The 18,575-nt window shown below is 39.4% G+C and overlaps 1 protein-coding gene across 1 annotated transcript in view; it reads left to right on the forward strand.

Moving 5' to 3' along the window:
* The window catches only part of NLN (neurolysin), an 84,283-nt gene that overhangs the window by 22,219 nt on the left and 43,489 nt on the right, over positions 1-18,575 (forward strand). Inside the window, exons 2-6 of the mRNA XM_063454075.1 lie at positions 3,953-4,224; positions 5,971-6,119; positions 8,090-8,197; positions 13,040-13,142; positions 13,842-14,002. Of these exons, the coding sequence (XP_063310145.1) occupies positions 3,953-4,224; positions 5,971-6,119; positions 8,090-8,197; positions 13,040-13,142; positions 13,842-14,002 (793 nt within the window). The remainder of the gene's footprint in view (positions 1-3,952; positions 4,225-5,970; positions 6,120-8,089; positions 8,198-13,039; positions 13,143-13,841; positions 14,003-18,575) is intronic.

Raw genomic sequence — 18,575 nt, forward strand, 5'->3', positions numbered from 1 at the left:
ATATTAAACCACACTGAGTCACACCACACCAAAACAAAAGTTTTAGACTTTCGAAAAACATACTTTTCTAAAATTAGAATATGTGTAAAGGAGTCATTATCAGACTAGAGCAATTGAAATGGCGTCCAAGCGAAATGGGATTAATTAAAATTTGCCCTACTGAAGGCAACAGAAAATTGCATTAGGCTTGTCAGTAAAAGCAAAAAATTCAAGAAACCACTGTGGTACTCCGCAGATGTGGCCAAAATAGTAAAAAAACAAAAAGTTAGCATTTAGTAATTATAAAAAAACCCAGAGTGAGGAAGACAGAATGACCTATAAGATTAGGCAGAAAGAGGCTAAGCAAGTTATAAGAGCTTCCAAATCACACACAGAAGAGAAAATAGCACAGTCAGTAAAAAAGGGGGACAAAACTTTTTTTAGATACATAAATGAGAAAAGAAAAGTAAAACAAGGTATGTAGAAGAGGATAAAGGTCTAGCTGACTGCCTCAATGAAAATGTTTGTTCTGTATTTACAGATGAAAATGAAGGAGAGGGACCTCAGTTAAGAAAAAGGATAAATTAGTTATTTATTACACGTGAGTTTACAGAGGAAGAGGTTCTATTTCAACTGTCAAAAGTAAATACAAATAAGTCAATGGGACCTGATGGAATACACCCAAAGTTATTAAAAGAGCTTAGTGGTGTACTAGCAAAACCATTAACAGATTTATTTAACCAATCATTGATAACAGGAGTAGTCCCAGAAGATTGGAAGTTAGCGAATGTTGTGCCCATTCACAAGAAAGGTAATAGAGAGGAGTCAGGCAACTATAGGCCAGTAAGCCTTACTTCAGTAGTGGGGAAAGTGATGGAAACCATGTTAAAGGATAGGATTGTTGAACATCTAAAAACACATGGATTTCAAGATCAGAGACAACATGGGTTTACTTCAGGGAGATCATGCCAAACTAATCTTATTGATTTTTTTGATTGGGTAACTAAAATTATAGATCAGGGTGGTGCAGTAGACATTGCTTACCTAGATTTCAGTAAAGCTTTTGACACTGTTGCACATAGAAGGCTTATCAATAAACTGCAGTCTTTAAGTTTGGATTCCAATATTGTTGAATGGGTGAGGCAGTGGCTGAGTGACTGGCAACAGAGGGTTGTAGTCAATGGAGTATATTAGAAGTTTGGGCTTGTCACTAGTGGGGTACCTCAGGGATCTGTATTTGGACCCATTCTCTTTAATATTTTTATTAGTGATATTGCAGAAGGTCTTGATGGTAAGGTATGTCTTTTTGCTGATGATACTAAGATATGTAACAGGGTTGATGTTCCAAGAGGGATAAGCCAAATGGCTAATGATTTAGGTAAACTAGAAAATGGTCAGAGTTGTGGCAACTGACATTTAATGTGGATAAGTGCAAGATAATGCATCTTGGACGTAAAAACCCAAGGGCAGAGTACAGAATATTTGATAGAGTCCTAACCTCAACATCTGAGGAAAGGGATTTAGGGGTGATTATTTCTGATGACTTAAAGGTAGGTAGACAATGTAATAGAGCAGCAGGAAATGCCAGCAGAATGCTTGGTTGTATAGGGAGAGGTATTAGCAGTAGAAAGAGGGAAGTGCTCATGCCATTGTACAGAACACTGGTGAGACCTCACTTGGAGTACTGTACGCAGTACTGGAGATCGTATCTTCAGAAGGATATTGATACCTTAGAGAGAGTTCAGAGAAGGGCTACTAAACTGGTTCATGGATTGCAGGATAAAACTTACCAGGAAAGGTTAAAGGATCTTAACATGTATAGCTTGGAGGAAAGACTAGACAGGGGGCATATGATAGAAACATTTAAATACATAAAGGGAATCAACACAGTAAAGGAGGAGACTATATTTAAAAGAAGAAAAACTACCACAACAAGAGGACAGTCTTAAATTAGAGGGACAAAGGTTTAAAAATATCAGGAAATATTACTTTACTGAGAGGGTAGTGGATGCATGGAATAGCCTTCCAGCTGAAGTGGTAGAGGTTAACACAGTAAAGGAGTTTAAGCATGCATGGGATAGGCATAAGGCTATCCTAACTATAAGATAAGGCCGCAGACTAGATGGGCCGAATGATTCTTATCTGCCGTCACATTCTATGTTTCTATCTATCTGCTCAGGGTTAAGGGACCTGGGACACTGTACCCAGACAACTTTAATGAGCTGAAGTGGTCTGGGTGCATAGTGTCTCTATAAGTTTGAAATTCACTTTAAGTTCTCACTTTAGATACTAACCCTGAAAGTCAGGTATTCTATCATTAAATGCAACAAGCAGTCTGACTAACCTATAACTATTAGTGTTGTGAGCTTTGTTGATCTAATTTGGCCACTAGGTAGGTACACGTGGAGCAGCATCCACCAGTTTACTTTATGATGTATCCATTTGGTGGCCACATTCTCCTGGTCTATCACATGTACCATAGGTCCATTGTGGCCTGCATCTCCTGCATTTTTAGTATGCATTGATAGACCGCAACATCTGGAGACCTTGCAGATGCTCAGACATGAGAGCACAAGTTTGGCACGCAGGTTTTCTGCTTCCTCATTTAGTAGCAAAGTGCATAAATGTTGATATAAATACATTGAGCTGGAAAGGGAGACATGTGCCAACAGAGGTACACTTTTGTAATCCCACATTTTAAGGATACTGTGAGTAGAGATCAGTTTTCAGAAGGGGTATGTTTGGTGATTTTGCAAGTAGTTTTAAAACTGTGGGGGAAAAATAAATCTAAATTAATTGTGATCGTGTAATAAACACAGAACAAAACTGCAGCTAAAATATCAGTTCAACCCCCCAAAAAATGTAACAGGCTTTTATAGAACATTCAAACAATTGGGTTTATCAAGAGAGACGCTTCAAATGCTAGTAGATGAACAGGTGTGCTAATATGAACGTTCAAACATTTGCCACTACCATGTGACCTACATAATAAGATCTAAGACCCAACAAAGGGACTCTGTATTATATATTGATGAAAGCAGCCATCATTTTCTGAACTTCACAATTAATTTATCAACATCTTCAAAGTCATCTTTGGAAATTCCAACAGAAAGCGAGTTACTGGTCCCTTTTAAGTTTAGGCTTTCTGCTTATTTGTTTCTGTTCTGTTTTTGTTTTTTTGTGCATTACCTTGTTTTATAGTGTTTTGTTTCTTATAAGTGAATTGTTTTTATACTAAGCACTGTTTTCTTTTCTTAAAATATTTGGTAATCATGACCTGTCTCCAGAGAACCCACAGGCCATATGTTTAACATGTTAATTGTATAGTGGAAGTGTAATCATATAGTATGGTACCTGAGGTAACCTAATAAGACATATAAAAGTATTCCCTAGCACACCAATATAAAGTGTAGCTGTAGTAATCTTTATTATAGACACAGTAATACAAAATGCTAAGAACATTACAAAATAAAATTAACAGAGAAATATTTATCATAGACAAACAGATGTGTAATACACAATTAATCTAAGGGAATGATCTTGCACATAGATCCATAATCTTCTATTGGGCAAAATAGATCTACCTCTAAGGTAGGCCCAAGCAAAATAACTGGCACCCGAACATTTCAACCACACGGTTGAAGACAAAATCTTGGTGGCAGCAATTGAGTGATAACCTGGGGTGATGTAGGTATGATTTGGGGGTTAATCTACTGTACATTTGAACCCATGTAGGAAGGTTCAGTTAGTCCGTATAAGAGCTTAGTGCTATTAATCCATTTGTACCTATACAATCAGTACTAGCACAGTTTAGCAAATAGTCCTGTTTGCGATAGGGCCCTATTGCTCCTCGGAATGACAATGCTCAAACTCTGTGTCGTTGAAATTATACCGGAATAATCCCTAACACACTCAAGATACTGATTTCTTTATCATTTCTAGTTTTGTTAATACTTTCTACTTCTGTTCACAGAGTACGCAGTACCAGATTTTTATTAAAAATGACTCTGGGATCAGAATTAAACACTAGCATGCGAGCAATGACTATATCAATGACTACAAACCTAAGTGCTAACAGAAATCTCCTGAGTTGGGACTTATCTCCAGAGCAGATTCAGACAAGAGCAGAAGAGCTCATCAGAAAAACAAAGCATGTGTATGACATGGTGGCAGCTCTCGAAATTGAGAAAATCACATATGAGAATACTGTAAAGGTTCTAGCGGATTTGGAGCTGGAATATGCAGGTAACAATTAATTTTACCAGTATACTTTACAGCCCTAAAATACCCATACATACAGCATCTCTCACAAAAGTGAGTACACCCCTCACATTTTTGTAAATATTTTTTGTATTTTCATGTGACAACACTGAAGAAATGACACTCTGCTACAATGTAAAGTAGTAAGTGTACAGCCTGTATAACAGTGTAAATATGTTGTCCCCTCAAAATAACTCAACACACAGCCATTAATGTCTAAACCATTGGCAACAAAAGTGAGTACACCCCCAAGTGGAAATGTCCAAATTGGGCCCAAAGTGTCAATATTTTTTGTGGCCACCACTATTTTCAAGCACTGCCTTAATCCTCATGGGCATGGAGTTCACTAGAGCTTCACGGGTTGCCACTGGAGTCCTCTTCCACTCCTCCATGACGACATCACGTAGCTGGTGGATGTTGGGGACCTTGCGCTCCCCCACCTTCTGTTTGAGGATTCCCCACAGATGCTCAATAGGGTTTAGGTCTGGAGACATGCTTGGCCAGTCCATCATCTTTACCTTCAGCTTCTTTAGCAAGGCAGTTGTCGTCTTGGAGGTGTGTTTGGGGTCATTATCATGCTGGAATACTGCCCTGCGGCCCAGTCTCCAAATGTTTGCATTCATGGTTCCTGCAAGGAACTGTAACTCCCTAGTGCCAGCAGCACTCATGCAGGCCCAGACTGCTTGTCTTTGTACTCCTCACCTGGTTGCCGCCACACACGTTTGACACCATCTGAACCAAATAAGTTTATCTTGGTCTCATCGGACCACAGGACATGGTTCCAGTAATCCATGTCCTTACTCTGCTTGTCTTCAACAAACTGTTTTGTTTGCGGGCTTTCTTGTGCATCATCTTTAGAAGAGGTTTCCTTTTGGGACGACCGCTATGCAGACCAATTTGATGCAGTGTGCGGTGTATGGTCTGAGCACTGACAGGCTGAGCCCCCACCCCTTCAACCTCTGCAGCAATCATATGTCTACTTCCCAAAGACAACCTCTGGATATGACGCTAAGCATGTGCACTCAACTTCTAAAAAATAATGGTGGCCACACAAAATATTGATACTTTGGGCCCAATTTGGACATTTCCATTTAGGGGTGTACTCACTTTTGTTGCCAACGGTTTAGACATTAATGGCTGTGTGTGGAGTTAATTTGAGGGGAAAGCAAATTTACCTGTTATACAGGCTGTACACTTACTACTTTACATTGTAGCAGAGTGTCATTTCTTCAGTGTTGTCACATGAAAAGATATAACAAAATTTTTACAAAAATGTGAGTGTTCTCCCTTTTGTTAGATACTGTATATAACGAGCCATTCAACTGAGAACTCAATCATTCACATATACAAATGCAGAACCATACACACATAGACACACAATGAAACCCACAGTTGTACACACAGCGCACAGTCACATACATATATAAACATATCATATGTCACACAGTCTAAAAGAACATTTTGAAGGCATGTGTTTGTTTGTTTTTTATTACATCTTCTATGCATATTTGTGTTTGTTGCGTTGTTTTTTTATGGGTTCTATATAGATAATGCTTTGCATATAGGGGTCAGTGTTTTACTATAATTTCCCTTTGTTTATTCGTCTGAAGAATATCCATCTATAAGTGCCAATTGATATTGTTTGCATTTATTCCTTCAGTTAGGACAGTAGGACTGACATGTAAATAAAGCATTTAGGCATGGCAGTGTGTTCTCTCTCTCTCTTCATAGTTGAAAGAAGCATGTTGGATTTTCCTCAACATGTTTCACCAAGCAAAGATGTGCGGTCTGCAAGCACACAGGCTGACAAAACATTGTCTGATTTCGATGTGGAAATGAATATGAGAGAAGATATTTTCCAAAGAATTCTCCATTTTAATGTAAGTTAATTACATACATATCAGCTGAGTATACATTTTCTATTTTGTATCTATAATGTATAATACGCCTGTACTAGCAAATTAAGTAATGTGTAAGCTAGCATACTTTATTACTATGTAGACGCGATTCTAGGAGGAGCTGATGACTGGCTCTACAGCTGTTAAGCTCATATGGCTGTAAAGGGATACTCCAAGCAAAAAAGGAGCACTCTGGGCGTGATATCAACTTTATTTAAATTAACTTTTTATGGTGCCTGGAGGGCCTTAGTGCCATCTTACGTCAATGGATTAAACCATTTTCTAATGGTTAACCAAACAATTGTGAAGACTAACCCTGTCTGCTCTGTTCTTCTGCTTTCGCCGATGGTTTAAAACTTTAGTCGGGATACATTGGACTTGGTGCTGCTGTTAGGTTGAGAGCATCAGCTTTAACTCTAATCCTGTCACTATCTCTCCATTCATTAAACTGGATGAAAAAGGTTTGTTTGGGTTTTTCTTTGGGTTTTTTTGGTGTGTTTTATTTAGTTCAGTTGTTTGAGGTTAAGAGAATCAGCTGATGCTCTTAGCCTGTCAGCAGTGCCATGTCCTATGTTTCCTGATTGAATCTTTGGCACATTGGGTGCAGTCTTTGCAATTTTGGAGTTAAACCATTCATATTCGATTTGACCCCTTAAGGAAAGATTGCACGTGGGACCTTTTACACCACAGGTTCATTGAGTTGAGGTTGTTATGGTCTCCGGAGTTTGGCTCAATTTTCTGCCTTTAAACAGCAAAATTGAAAGTTTAAAATTTCAATCACTTTGTTTATGCAGCACTAGCCACACTTTTCCTGGCTGGGACTGACTGCCACCGTAAAAAATAAAAATTTACATTTTAGGTCAGTGTGTTTATTTTAATACTTTTTATCTCCTGTTCTGCTAATCTAAGTTTAATCACAAACTGGTAACTTCTGTAGCAGGTAATTACCAGAGCAGAAGATAAGAACTTAAATAAACCCCTTAAGGACCAAACTTAAAAGGAATAAAAGGGAATCATGACATGTCATGTGTCCTTAAGGGGTTAAAGAAACTGCAATAAGAGAAACTAACAAAATTAGCTTTTTTTTTGTGGGGGGGGGGGGGGGAGGGGAGAGTGTATGGGTCACATGCAGGGGATGTGTGACTAGGGCTGCATAAACAACATTATTTAATTCCTAAATGGCAGAGAAGTGAGCGGTAAGATTGCAGGTTTATGATCTGTACACCAGATCCACTGCATAAAGTTAGTTGTTCTAGTGCTTAGTGTCCCTTTAAGACAGAATATGTTTGAGCAGAAACTCTGAGAAGGGTCACAGAGTATGCATGTTTAATAACCCCCTCTCTTTTTGTTTGTGGGTTATTAAACCCTGTGGATCAACTATATACATAAGAAATTAAGTTGACCACTGCTCATGTCATCTCAATCCAAAGTTCTCTTAAAGCCCCACTGTCTCTACCTACTTTTTTGGTGACTTCAATAGTCATCTGCAGACATAATACATTCAACTTTTGTCAATTCTGGCAGAAACAATGAGTTCATCATGGAATTAGCATGGAATTGCAGAATAACTTGGATGACAATACAAAGAACGTGCAGCTCAGTTCTTCATCAGTGAGTTTATAATTCTAATAAATGTATAATTCTAAATAGACCATCTCATCCTCTGGCTGCCTAGGATACCATAAAGGTGAAGTGACCAAAAGGTACATCAGGAACATTCCCTTATTTGTGTAGGGTAAAATCCCACGGAAATCAGACCCTCAACTCCTCCTCTATGTGTTTGTCAATTTTTGTATTGTTTCTTGTATTGTACCTCGGTCTTTTTACTTGTATCAATTGTAGCCATGGAAAGCACTGCAGAATGTGTTGGCGTTTTTTTTTTTTTTTTGTTTTTTTTTTTTAAAGGGTAGGAATAATAGCGTATTTACTTTTCCTATTGTTCTTCCGTCTAGCAAACACAGAACTTGGAACAACTGCACCCAGAAGTTAAACGTTACGTGGAAAAGTCAGTGCAGATTGGAAAACGTAACGGACTCCATCTACCCACAGAAATACAGAATGTATGTATATTTTCATATATCTTGCAATGAGTGTATTTTAAAGGGACGCTTTAGGCACCATAATTACTACAGCATGCTTTAGTGGTTTTGGTGCCTGGAGCCCCCAGCGCTGTTCTTTGGTATTCCGTCAAACCATTTATGTTACTTTGCTTTGTTGTTTTACAATGAACAATGCTTAAAGCTGATGAGAGCTGGCATGATCAAGAGGAAATATGAACTTAAACTTTATCAGTCCAACTCAGACCAAAAGACCACAGGTTCCTAACACCGCAACATAACTGTCAAACTACTGGAGTGGTTATGGTACCTAGTGTCCATTTTAGGAAGTCTGGCAGGTAAACACTTAAAGGGAACTCGAAAAATAACAATCATTATTTCTGGACTATAGTCTCAATTCTTGCAATGTGTACATGGTCCACCCTTTGTCCTGTAAAAATGAATAAAATAAATATTCCTCATCTTGTTTCCAGCGCTGGGACTCCAGTCCCGCATCCACTGATCTCAGCTAGCATGCTTATGTGACCCACAATCTCATCCAATCCAGTGCTTCTCATAGAGAAGTTTTGGAAGCATTGGATTGGAGAGTGCATGCACGCCAGAACACTACACTCCTCCAATCAAATGCTGCAATATTCTACTCGGGTTTTGGGGGAGGAAGTGCCTCTAGTGACTGACGACTGCACCCAGCCCACTTCATTAATCTATGCATTTATTTTGGCTAAGCCACATGAAACATAGAAACATAGAAACATAGAATGTGACGGCAGATAAGAACCATTCGGCCCATCTAGTCTGCCCAGTTTTCTAAATACTTTCATTAGTCCCTGGCCTTATCTTATAGTTAGGATAGCCTTATGCCTATCCCACGCATGCTTAAACTCCTTTACTGTGTTAACCTCTACCACTTCAGCTGGAAGGCTATTCCATGCATCCACTACCCTCTCAGTAAAGTAATACTTCCTGATATTATTTTTAAACCTTTGTCCCTCTAATTTAAGACTATGTCCTCTTGTTGTGGTAGTTTTTCTTCTTTTAAATATAGTCTCCTCCTTTACTGTGTTGATTCCCTTTATGTATTTAAATGTTTCTATCATATCCCCCCTGTCTCGTCTTTCCTCCATGCTATACATGTTAAGATCCTTTAACCTTTCCTGGTAAGTTTTATCCTGCAATCCATGAACCAGTTTAGTAGCCCTTCTTTGAACTCTCTCTAAGGTATCAATATCCTTCTGAAGATAGGGTCTCCAGTACTGTGTACAGTACTCCAAGTGAGGTCTCACCAGTGTTCTGTACAATGGCATGAGCACTTCCCTCTTTCTACTGCTAATACCTCTCCCTATACAACCAAGCATTCTGCTGGCATTTCCTGCTGCTCTATTACATTGTCTGCCTACCTTTAAGTCATCAGAAATAATCACCCCTAAATCCCTTTCCTCAGATGTTGAGGTTAGGACTCTATCAAATATTCTGTACTCTGCCCTTGGGTTTTTACGTCCAAGATGCATTATCTTGCACTTATCCACATTAAATGTCAGTTGCCACAACTCTGACCATTTTTCTAGTCTACCTAAATCATTTTCCATTTGGCTTATCCCTCCTGGAACATCAACCCTGTTACATATCTTAGTATCATCCGCAAAAAGACACACCTTACCATCAAGACCTTCTGCAATATCACTAATAAAAATATTAAAGAGAATGGGTCCAAGTACAGATCCCTGAGGTACCCCACTGGTGACAAGCCCAAGCTTCGAATATACTCCATTGACTACAACCCTCTGTTGCCTGTCACTCAGCCACTGCCTTACCCATTCAACAATATTGGAATCCAAACTCAAAGATTGTAGTTTGTTGATAAGCCTTCTATGTGCAACAGTGTCAAAAGCCTTACTGAAATCGAGGTAAGCAATGTCTACTGCACCACCCTGATCTATAATTTTAGTTACCCAATCAAAAAAATCAATAAGATTAGTTTGGCATGATCTCCCTGAAGTAAACCCATGTTGTCTCTGATCTTGAAATCTGTGTTTTTTTAGATGTTCAACAATCCTATCCTTTAACATGGTTTCCATCACTTTCCCCACTACTGAAGTTAGGCTTACTGGCCTATAGTTGCCCGACTCCTCCCTATTACCTTTCTTGTGAATGGGCACAACATTCGCTAACTTCCAATCTTCTGGGACTACTCCTGTTATCAATGATTGGTTAAATAAATCTGTTAATGGTTTTGCTAGTACACCACTAAGCTCTTTTAATAGCTTTGGGTGTATTCCATCAGGTCCCATTGACTTATTTGTCTTTACTTTTGACAGTTGAAATAGAACCTCTTCCTCTGTAAACTCACATGTAATAAATGACTCATTTATCCTTTTTCTTAACTGAGGTCCCTTTCCTTCATTTTCATCTGTAAATACCGAACAAAAATATTCATTGAGGCAGTCAGCTAGACCTTTATCCTCATCTACATACCTTCCTTCTTTTGTTTTTAATCTAACTAATCCTTGTTTTACTTTTCTTTTCTCATTTATGTATCTAAAAAAGGTTTTGTCCCCCTTTTTTACTGACTGTGCTATTTTCTCTTCTGTGTGTGATTTGGAAGCTCTTATAACTTGCTTAGCCTCTTTCTGCCTAATCTTATAGGTCATTCTGTCTTCCTCACTCTGGGTTTTTTTATAATTACTAAATGCTAACTTTTTGTTTTTTACTATTTTGGCTACATCTGTGGAGTACCACAGTGGTTTCTTGAATTTTTTGCTTTTACTGACAAGCCTAATGCAATTTTCTGTTGCCTTCAGTAGTGCAACTTTTAAATAATCCCATTTCTTTTGGACTCCATAGAGAAGTTTTGGAAGTTTTGGAAGCCCTTCCTTCGCCAAAGAAGCCGCTAGAAATGAATGTGAATTCCTGTTCATGCCCATGCAGCCACTTTTGACCACACTCAGCAGCTCCAAACCTCTGTACTTGTACAGGGGTAGGCAACTATAGTCATTCTAGATATTGCAGACCACAACTCCCACAATGGTTTGCCAGCATTATGGGAGATGTAGTCCCAAACATCTGGAGTGTTGAAAGTTGTCTATCCCTGCTCCAGTAAATACCTAAAGTTATATAACCTGTTCTTTAGCACTGTGTAAGGGCAGAATTTGGAGAACTACATGTTTGCCAGGACTGTGTCCCTTTAATCACACTTTTCTGGATATTATTTTCAGTATGAAATAAAAGATTTCCTGAAGAATTCTTACAGCCTGTTAAAATGGAAATTATCCCCCTTCCCCTAAAACTGATTGTTTTTTTTTTTTGTTTGTTGTTTTTTTGTTTATTTACATAGGCTGTGCCGTTATTTTCCACACTGTTCATTTTCAGAGACCATATTCTAGACCTATGATACTATTGTCTCTATTGTATATTGTCTCTATAGCATAATTTGATAAATGTTGCTTTGTTATAATAGGCTATCATACTTATTTAAGATGTTTGTGTGTGGGTACCATCCCTGAGGACAGCAAAGTTTTTGACTTTAAATAATAATGCAGCAAAACATAAACGAGAAAAGAGCAATAGAAAGAGTCTCCTTATTTGAAGATCACAAGCTTTCATTAACTATTACTGTAAACAAATTATAGTCTTACTAATTAAAACGTAGTCTTTCTAATTTTAAAATAAAAAGGCACTTTTATGTCTATACCATGTATCTCTTTTACTGAGGTACATCTTTAACTGCGCATCTGGCAGCTCTGTAAAAATGTATTTTAAAAATGCTTTCACTGCCCTCTGGTGGTTAAGCAGTATTTCTTGTATTGCTGTCTGTTGTCATACTGTTGTGACACTATGTTAAACAGTGGAAATTGAAGTCGTTCATGTAGGATGGCTTTTTCTTTCTGTAGCGGAATCTTTTCCTTGTTCCAGTGTACTGCAAGTAAGGGAATAAGCGTCAGCTGGCAGTTTCAATTCCCCTGAGCTAATGGTCAGGAGCCTAACTCCATTTAAATTTATTACATGTGAAAACGCAGACTTGATTGACAAAGTTTACACTTTTGTTGCCTTTTTCCACGTCAATTGCACAATGTAAGTGTGGGAACGGTCCTTCTCTATGGTGATCAGATTATAGATTTGTTATAGAGGATACGTATGGGAATGTTATTTTGCAGGGGGCTGCGCTTAGTGTAAAAGTTAACTTGAGATTTGAAGACAGATGTCCTTAATCATAATAAAAAGAGTAATCACAATCTAGTGACGTTATTATAAGGACACAATGTATGTAACCAGACAAAACTCTCACAATTATTTAATATAGTAAGTTATATAATGTATTTACATATAAACACAAAACATTCCAACCCACTTTTCCCAGAATTGAAATTCTTCGTTCTAGACTTGTCCACGCACATGCTGGCTGAAACATTTTAAAACATCACTTTATCATGTCTGTTTATCAGTATCCTGCTGTAATATCCAGTATGCAAATTGGTTATCATAGCATTTGAAGTCCTCGTGTATGAAGAATTGTTACACAACCTCAATAACCGTCAAGCTCATTATGTTCCTTATGGGTCTTAGCCCCACACTGGTCTATTAATAATTATTCAATTCAAGTGAGCACAGTTTTGCATTAGCTTCTTCAAATGAATCTTGGCCCATGGATTTAGTTCCCACTAGTCTGTTTACACCTGGATACCAATTCAGCGTAGGTGAACATTATATTGGGTACCACTTAGTATTGAGTGCCGCCATTTTATATTTCCAGCCCCCTCGCATGTTACAGAAATGTACTATATAATAATATAGAAAAAAAGATATTAGAACCATTTTTGCTCTGCTTAAGCATGCTATTTCTGTCCCTAGGAAATAAAGACTATAAAGAAACAGATAAATCAGCTTAGCATTGACTTCAATAAAAATCTCAATGAAGAAAACACTTTTCTAATATTTAACAGAGCCGAGCTAGGTAAGTTACTGTTCTAAGAATCTTTCTTTTACACAGACTTGCTTTCTAAACAAACTCTACATAATACAGGTATAAATTGTATTGCAGACACTATGTACATATTGATGATGTAGTCTGTAACTGCCACACACACGTATATTTATATATATATATATTTTTTTGTATTATTCCGCTGGAGGTGGCCTGATTCCTATTTTGAAGCAAGTTAGTATTTATTCATCATTGTGTAACTGGTTTATAAAGCAAACAGAGTGTCTCCCGTCTATTTGTATGCCACTACCCAGAATCCTTTTGACTCACTAGAAATTCTGCTTTCCTAATAAATAGCAAAACAAGTTTGTGGACATTTCTGAGTTACGTGGAACTTCTCATTCACAAAGGAGATCTTACCATAAAGCTGAGCATAAATAATATTACATGGGGAGTGGTAATGGTTTTAGATGCGTTTAATGAAAGACTTGTCTTTCACGGTTAAAGTTGAAAATCTCTGTTGTGGTTACTGACAGAAGTGGGTCACCAAAATATTATCCATGGCCATTCAATAAATCAACTATTATGACACAGCATCTACTTCACATTCATTTTCCTGTATTTGTTCAAAATTAAAGATGTGTAATAGAACCGATTTCATTTCTAGTGATGTCTCACTTATTCCTTTTGATAACAATATTCCTTTTTCTAACATTTCTGTTTTACCAGATGGTCTCCCGAATGACTTCATTGACAGTCTGGTAAAGGTAGATGGCAACACCTTCAAGGTTACTCTCCAATATCCACATTATTTTCCGGTATTACAAAAATGCTCTGTTCCTGAAACTAGGAGGAAATTAGAGACTGCATTCAATAGCCGGTGTATTCAAGTAAGTATCATCACATGTTTATTCTGAAATGCTCAATCATCAATTTCAATTTATTTTATTCTCAGTATGCATGTAAAGTTACACAGACGTGCTACAAGAAAATACATAACAAGATAAAAATATAGTTACACATGTCAAACAATGTTTGCAATACATAGAGTAATACATATATTTACCCTCATAAAATATGCAATTATTCATTGAATTATATAGGTGAAAGGTTTCAGAACCATGTATACGTCAAATATTGTAGACTAGAATACATATCGGCTTTGCATCCATATCTTATTATTTAACTGTTGTTAGCACATATGTTTACACAGCTTCAAAATATAGAGCAGGTTTACACTAATCAACCAGATAAGGCAGGGCAGCAAACCAAAAAAGGGGATCCCTCCAACCCTTTTCAGAATCAAATAAACAAAAGCAAAAATGTTGCTCCACAAGAATACAATAAAATACTATTGTCCGTAATCAAATGAAATAGTCCAGTATAAAAAAAGGAATACCCCTGTAAATGCAATATAAGTTATGGTAGGGGTAGATGGTAAATTCTTCTAGTGGAACCTTGGTTCGTTGGCAAAATCCGTATAGATCTGTAAAACAGAACAGGAAATCCAATAGTGCACTAAATTAATATAAGCGTGGTATGTGTATAATAAAACAGCGGTATCTTACTCACATTTAATGGGGCTATGACCAGCTCCAGTTACAGTAGCGTACAGTGGTATAATCCCCATTCCTGGGAGATGTGGATAAGTGTCCGAAGGGGAGGTAGTTTTATTAAACCTAAAATGACAATACAGACATACACATTATGTAATACTTATTGTATTTGAGACTATGATGCATGAATAATGTCTCAGTGCTGTGTATCTGAATGCAAATGTGTATTGTGTGCAATGTGCATATGGGATTTCAAACATATGCAATTATACAGAGTATGCATTACACAAACATATACTGATATGAAAATAATGATTGCATGTACATACTAAGTATATTTATATGCTAAAAATAGATTTTACACACGCTGCAAAATCTCATGGCTACTACTCTATCCTAATTCTCCTTTACCTTTCCACTGCTTTTGATACTGTTGATCAACAGCTATTTCTTATCCTCCGTAATCTCGGTCTACGAGATATTGCTCTCTCCTGGTGCTCCTACCTCACCCAGCGCTCTTTTAGCATTTCTTTCTCTGGCTCTGCCTCTTCCTGAAGAATAATACAAAGATTGTGATACAGCTAGATTCTAAAACCTAAAAACTAAACAATACATAATGATTTATAGTATTCACTGTGAGACACGACAGTTATAGATTGCACTCACAAGATGGAAATCTTTAGTTAGAATAGTTTTAATTATCTATCACCCCCCCCCACCCCCCCTCTTCCAATGGAAAGATACCTGTTCTATACCCGTACCACAAAAATCCCTCCAGTTGAACAACATAGGACATGAATTGCAGTGGACAGGGACAGAATGGGTGGTAATGACATTCCTGATGTTGTTGTGTTCCATCAGACGTACTTTAAGAGGTCTTTTAGTTTTCCCCACATATTGTTTACCACACGGACATTGTAGCAAATAGATATGGGATCGGTTTCCACGCGGACTTTATCTATTTGCTACGATGTCCGTGTGGTAAACAATACATGGGGAAAATTGAATTATTTTTATACTTTTTTTATATTGTCTTTTATGATTATTATTTTTGCATTCCAATATACTTTTTAAGGTGTAATATTTACCAGATAGTTAATAATTTTGAGACAACCCCAGACATATATATTAAGGGAATTTTGAGAGATCGATTTTCTCTGCTTTATATGAAATATATTTTCCATGCACGATCTAATAAACAACCGACATACTTTCTCTATATTTGAAGATCCAACAGTTCCACACACTACTGCTATATATGCAGTTTGAGTGTATCTGGAACGCATGTTGCCATAGTAATGGAACGCAAACGGCATTCAGGACTCTTAAACCAGAAGCGGAAATGTCCCACGGAACGCATAAGCCGTCCTATGGAATGCAAGCTGAATGAACTCGGCGAGGACGCGGGAATTTTATGAGCAATTGAAAACATTTGAGAAGATAACACATGAGGACCTATGTGGAAAGTTGGTCCCCTCATCAATTAATCAGATTGGCACAGAACCTTATCCACCATTCAATCAACACCACTGGATCAGTATATTTAAATGGGACTGAGGGAGGGTTGGGATTATACATGTTTTTATTTATTTATTGCTATATCTCTGAGGAAGTCCACTGTTGGTGGACGAAACACGTTAGATATTTTACTTATACTTTTGTATTTGTTTTTATTATATACCGTATATACTCGAGTATAAGCCGACCCGACTATAAGCCGAGGCCCCTAATTTTACCCCAAAAAACTGGGAAAGCTTATTGACTCGAGTATAAGACTAGGGTGGGAAATGCAGCAGCTACTGGTAAATTTCTAAATAAAATTAGATCCTAAAAAAATTATATTAATTGAATATTTATTTACAGTGTGTGTATATAATGAATGCAGTGTGTGCAGGCCCGGACTGGCCATCGGGCACACCGGGCAAATGCCCGGTGGGCCGCGATGGCCGTGGGGCCGAGGCCGGCAGGGGAGATCACAGGATCTCCCCTGCCAGCCCCAGCAGGGCCAGCGCGCTACCCGAGCGCCGGCCCTGCTCTGTGCCTCCATGGGCCGGTGGGGAGATCAAAGATCTCCCTCACCGGCCCAGAGACACTGACAGGCGGCCGCCGGCTGTGGGGTGTGAGGGAGGCAGCAGAGAAGACCGGCGGAGCTCAATCCAGCAGCTCCGCCGGGTCCTCTCGCGAGGTCTGAGCGTTGCCGCGGTTACCGCGGCAACGCTCAGATCTCGCGAGAGTGAACTCTAGCCGGCAGGTTAGAGTTCACTCTCACCACTGGACCACCAGGGAAGGAAGCTGCAGAAAGGATCCCCCCCAGGCAGAACGGCTCCCCCCCTCCCATGCTAAAGGTAAGAAGGGAGGGGGGGATATAACTTTTTTTTTTTTTTTTTTATTATTAATAATATATTTAAATAAAAAAAAATAATAATTATTAATATATTTAAATAAAAATATTTAAATAAAAAAAAAATCACACCAACAGCCCCCTTACACACACACATCACCCCCAGACACACACATCACCCCCAGACACACACAGCCCCCCCCCAGACACACACAGCCCCCCCCAGACACACACAGCCCCCCCCAGACACACACAGCCCCCCCCCAGACACACACAGCCCCCCCCCAGACACACACAGCCCCCCCCAGACACACACAGCCCCCCCCCAGACACACACAGCCCCCCCCAGACACACACAGCCCCCCCCAGACACACACAGCCCCCCCCAGACACACACAGCCCCCCCAGACACACACAGCCCCCCCAGACACACACAGCCCCCCCAGACACACACAGCCCCCCCAGACACACACAGCCCCCCCAGACACACACAGCCCCCCCAGACACATTCAGCACCCCCAGACACGTACAGCGCACCCAGACACATACAGCGCACCCAGACACATACAGCCCCCCCAGACACACACAGCCCCCCCAGACACACACAGCACCCCCAGACACATTCAGCACCCCCAGACACGTACAGCGCACCCAGACACGTACAGCGCACCCAGACACATACAGCGCACCCAGACACACACAGCGCACCCAGACACACACAGCGCACCCAGACACACACACAGCGCACCCAGACACACACACAGCGCACCCAGACACACACACAGCGCACCCAGACACACACACAGCGCACCCAGACACACACACAGCGCACCCAGACACACACACAGCGCACCCAGACACACACACAGCGCACCCAGACACACACACAGCGCACCCAGACACACATATTACACCACAAACACAAATGAAATTGACCTATTTACACAATACCACACCACACTCTACACACACGCAATTTCACAAGCAGGCTCCAAACACATGCACCATACACTTTCCTGGCCCAATTGTCCTCTGGTATCCCACTTGTGGAGACACCAGAGACAATTTAAAAGCAAACACAGCGCAAGTCTTTTTCTAATGCCAGAGCTCTTCAGCGCGGCTCTGCGCATTGAACCAACTTGCTCACTTTGAGAGGGGGTGTGCTTGTCATTAGTGATGACAAAACACACCCTCTCTGGCCCCGCCCCCTTCTTAGGGGGCCGCTCTGATTGAAAAATGCCCGGGCCTAATTTTTTTCCCAGTCCGGCCCTGAGTGTGTGCGTATGAGTGCAGTGCGCGTATGAGTGCAGTGTGTGTGTGTATATATTAATTGAATATTTATTTCCAGTGTGTGTGTATAATGAATGCAGTGTGTGTGTGTCTGAGTGCAGTGTGTGTTTATGAATGAAGTGTGAGTGTGTGTGATGCAGTGTGTGTTTGTGTATGTGTTGGTGGGGGTGGGCATTTAATATATTATTAATTATTATTATTATTTTTATTTTTAATTATATATTTTTTTCGTCCCCCCTCCCTGCTTGATACATAGCAGGGAGGGGGGCTCCTTCC

Source organism: Pelobates fuscus, chromosome 5 (genome assembly GCF_036172605.1).
Source record: "Pelobates fuscus isolate aPelFus1 chromosome 5, aPelFus1.pri, whole genome shotgun sequence".
Classification (NCBI taxonomy): domain Eukaryota; kingdom Metazoa; phylum Chordata; class Amphibia; order Anura; family Pelobatidae; genus Pelobates; species Pelobates fuscus.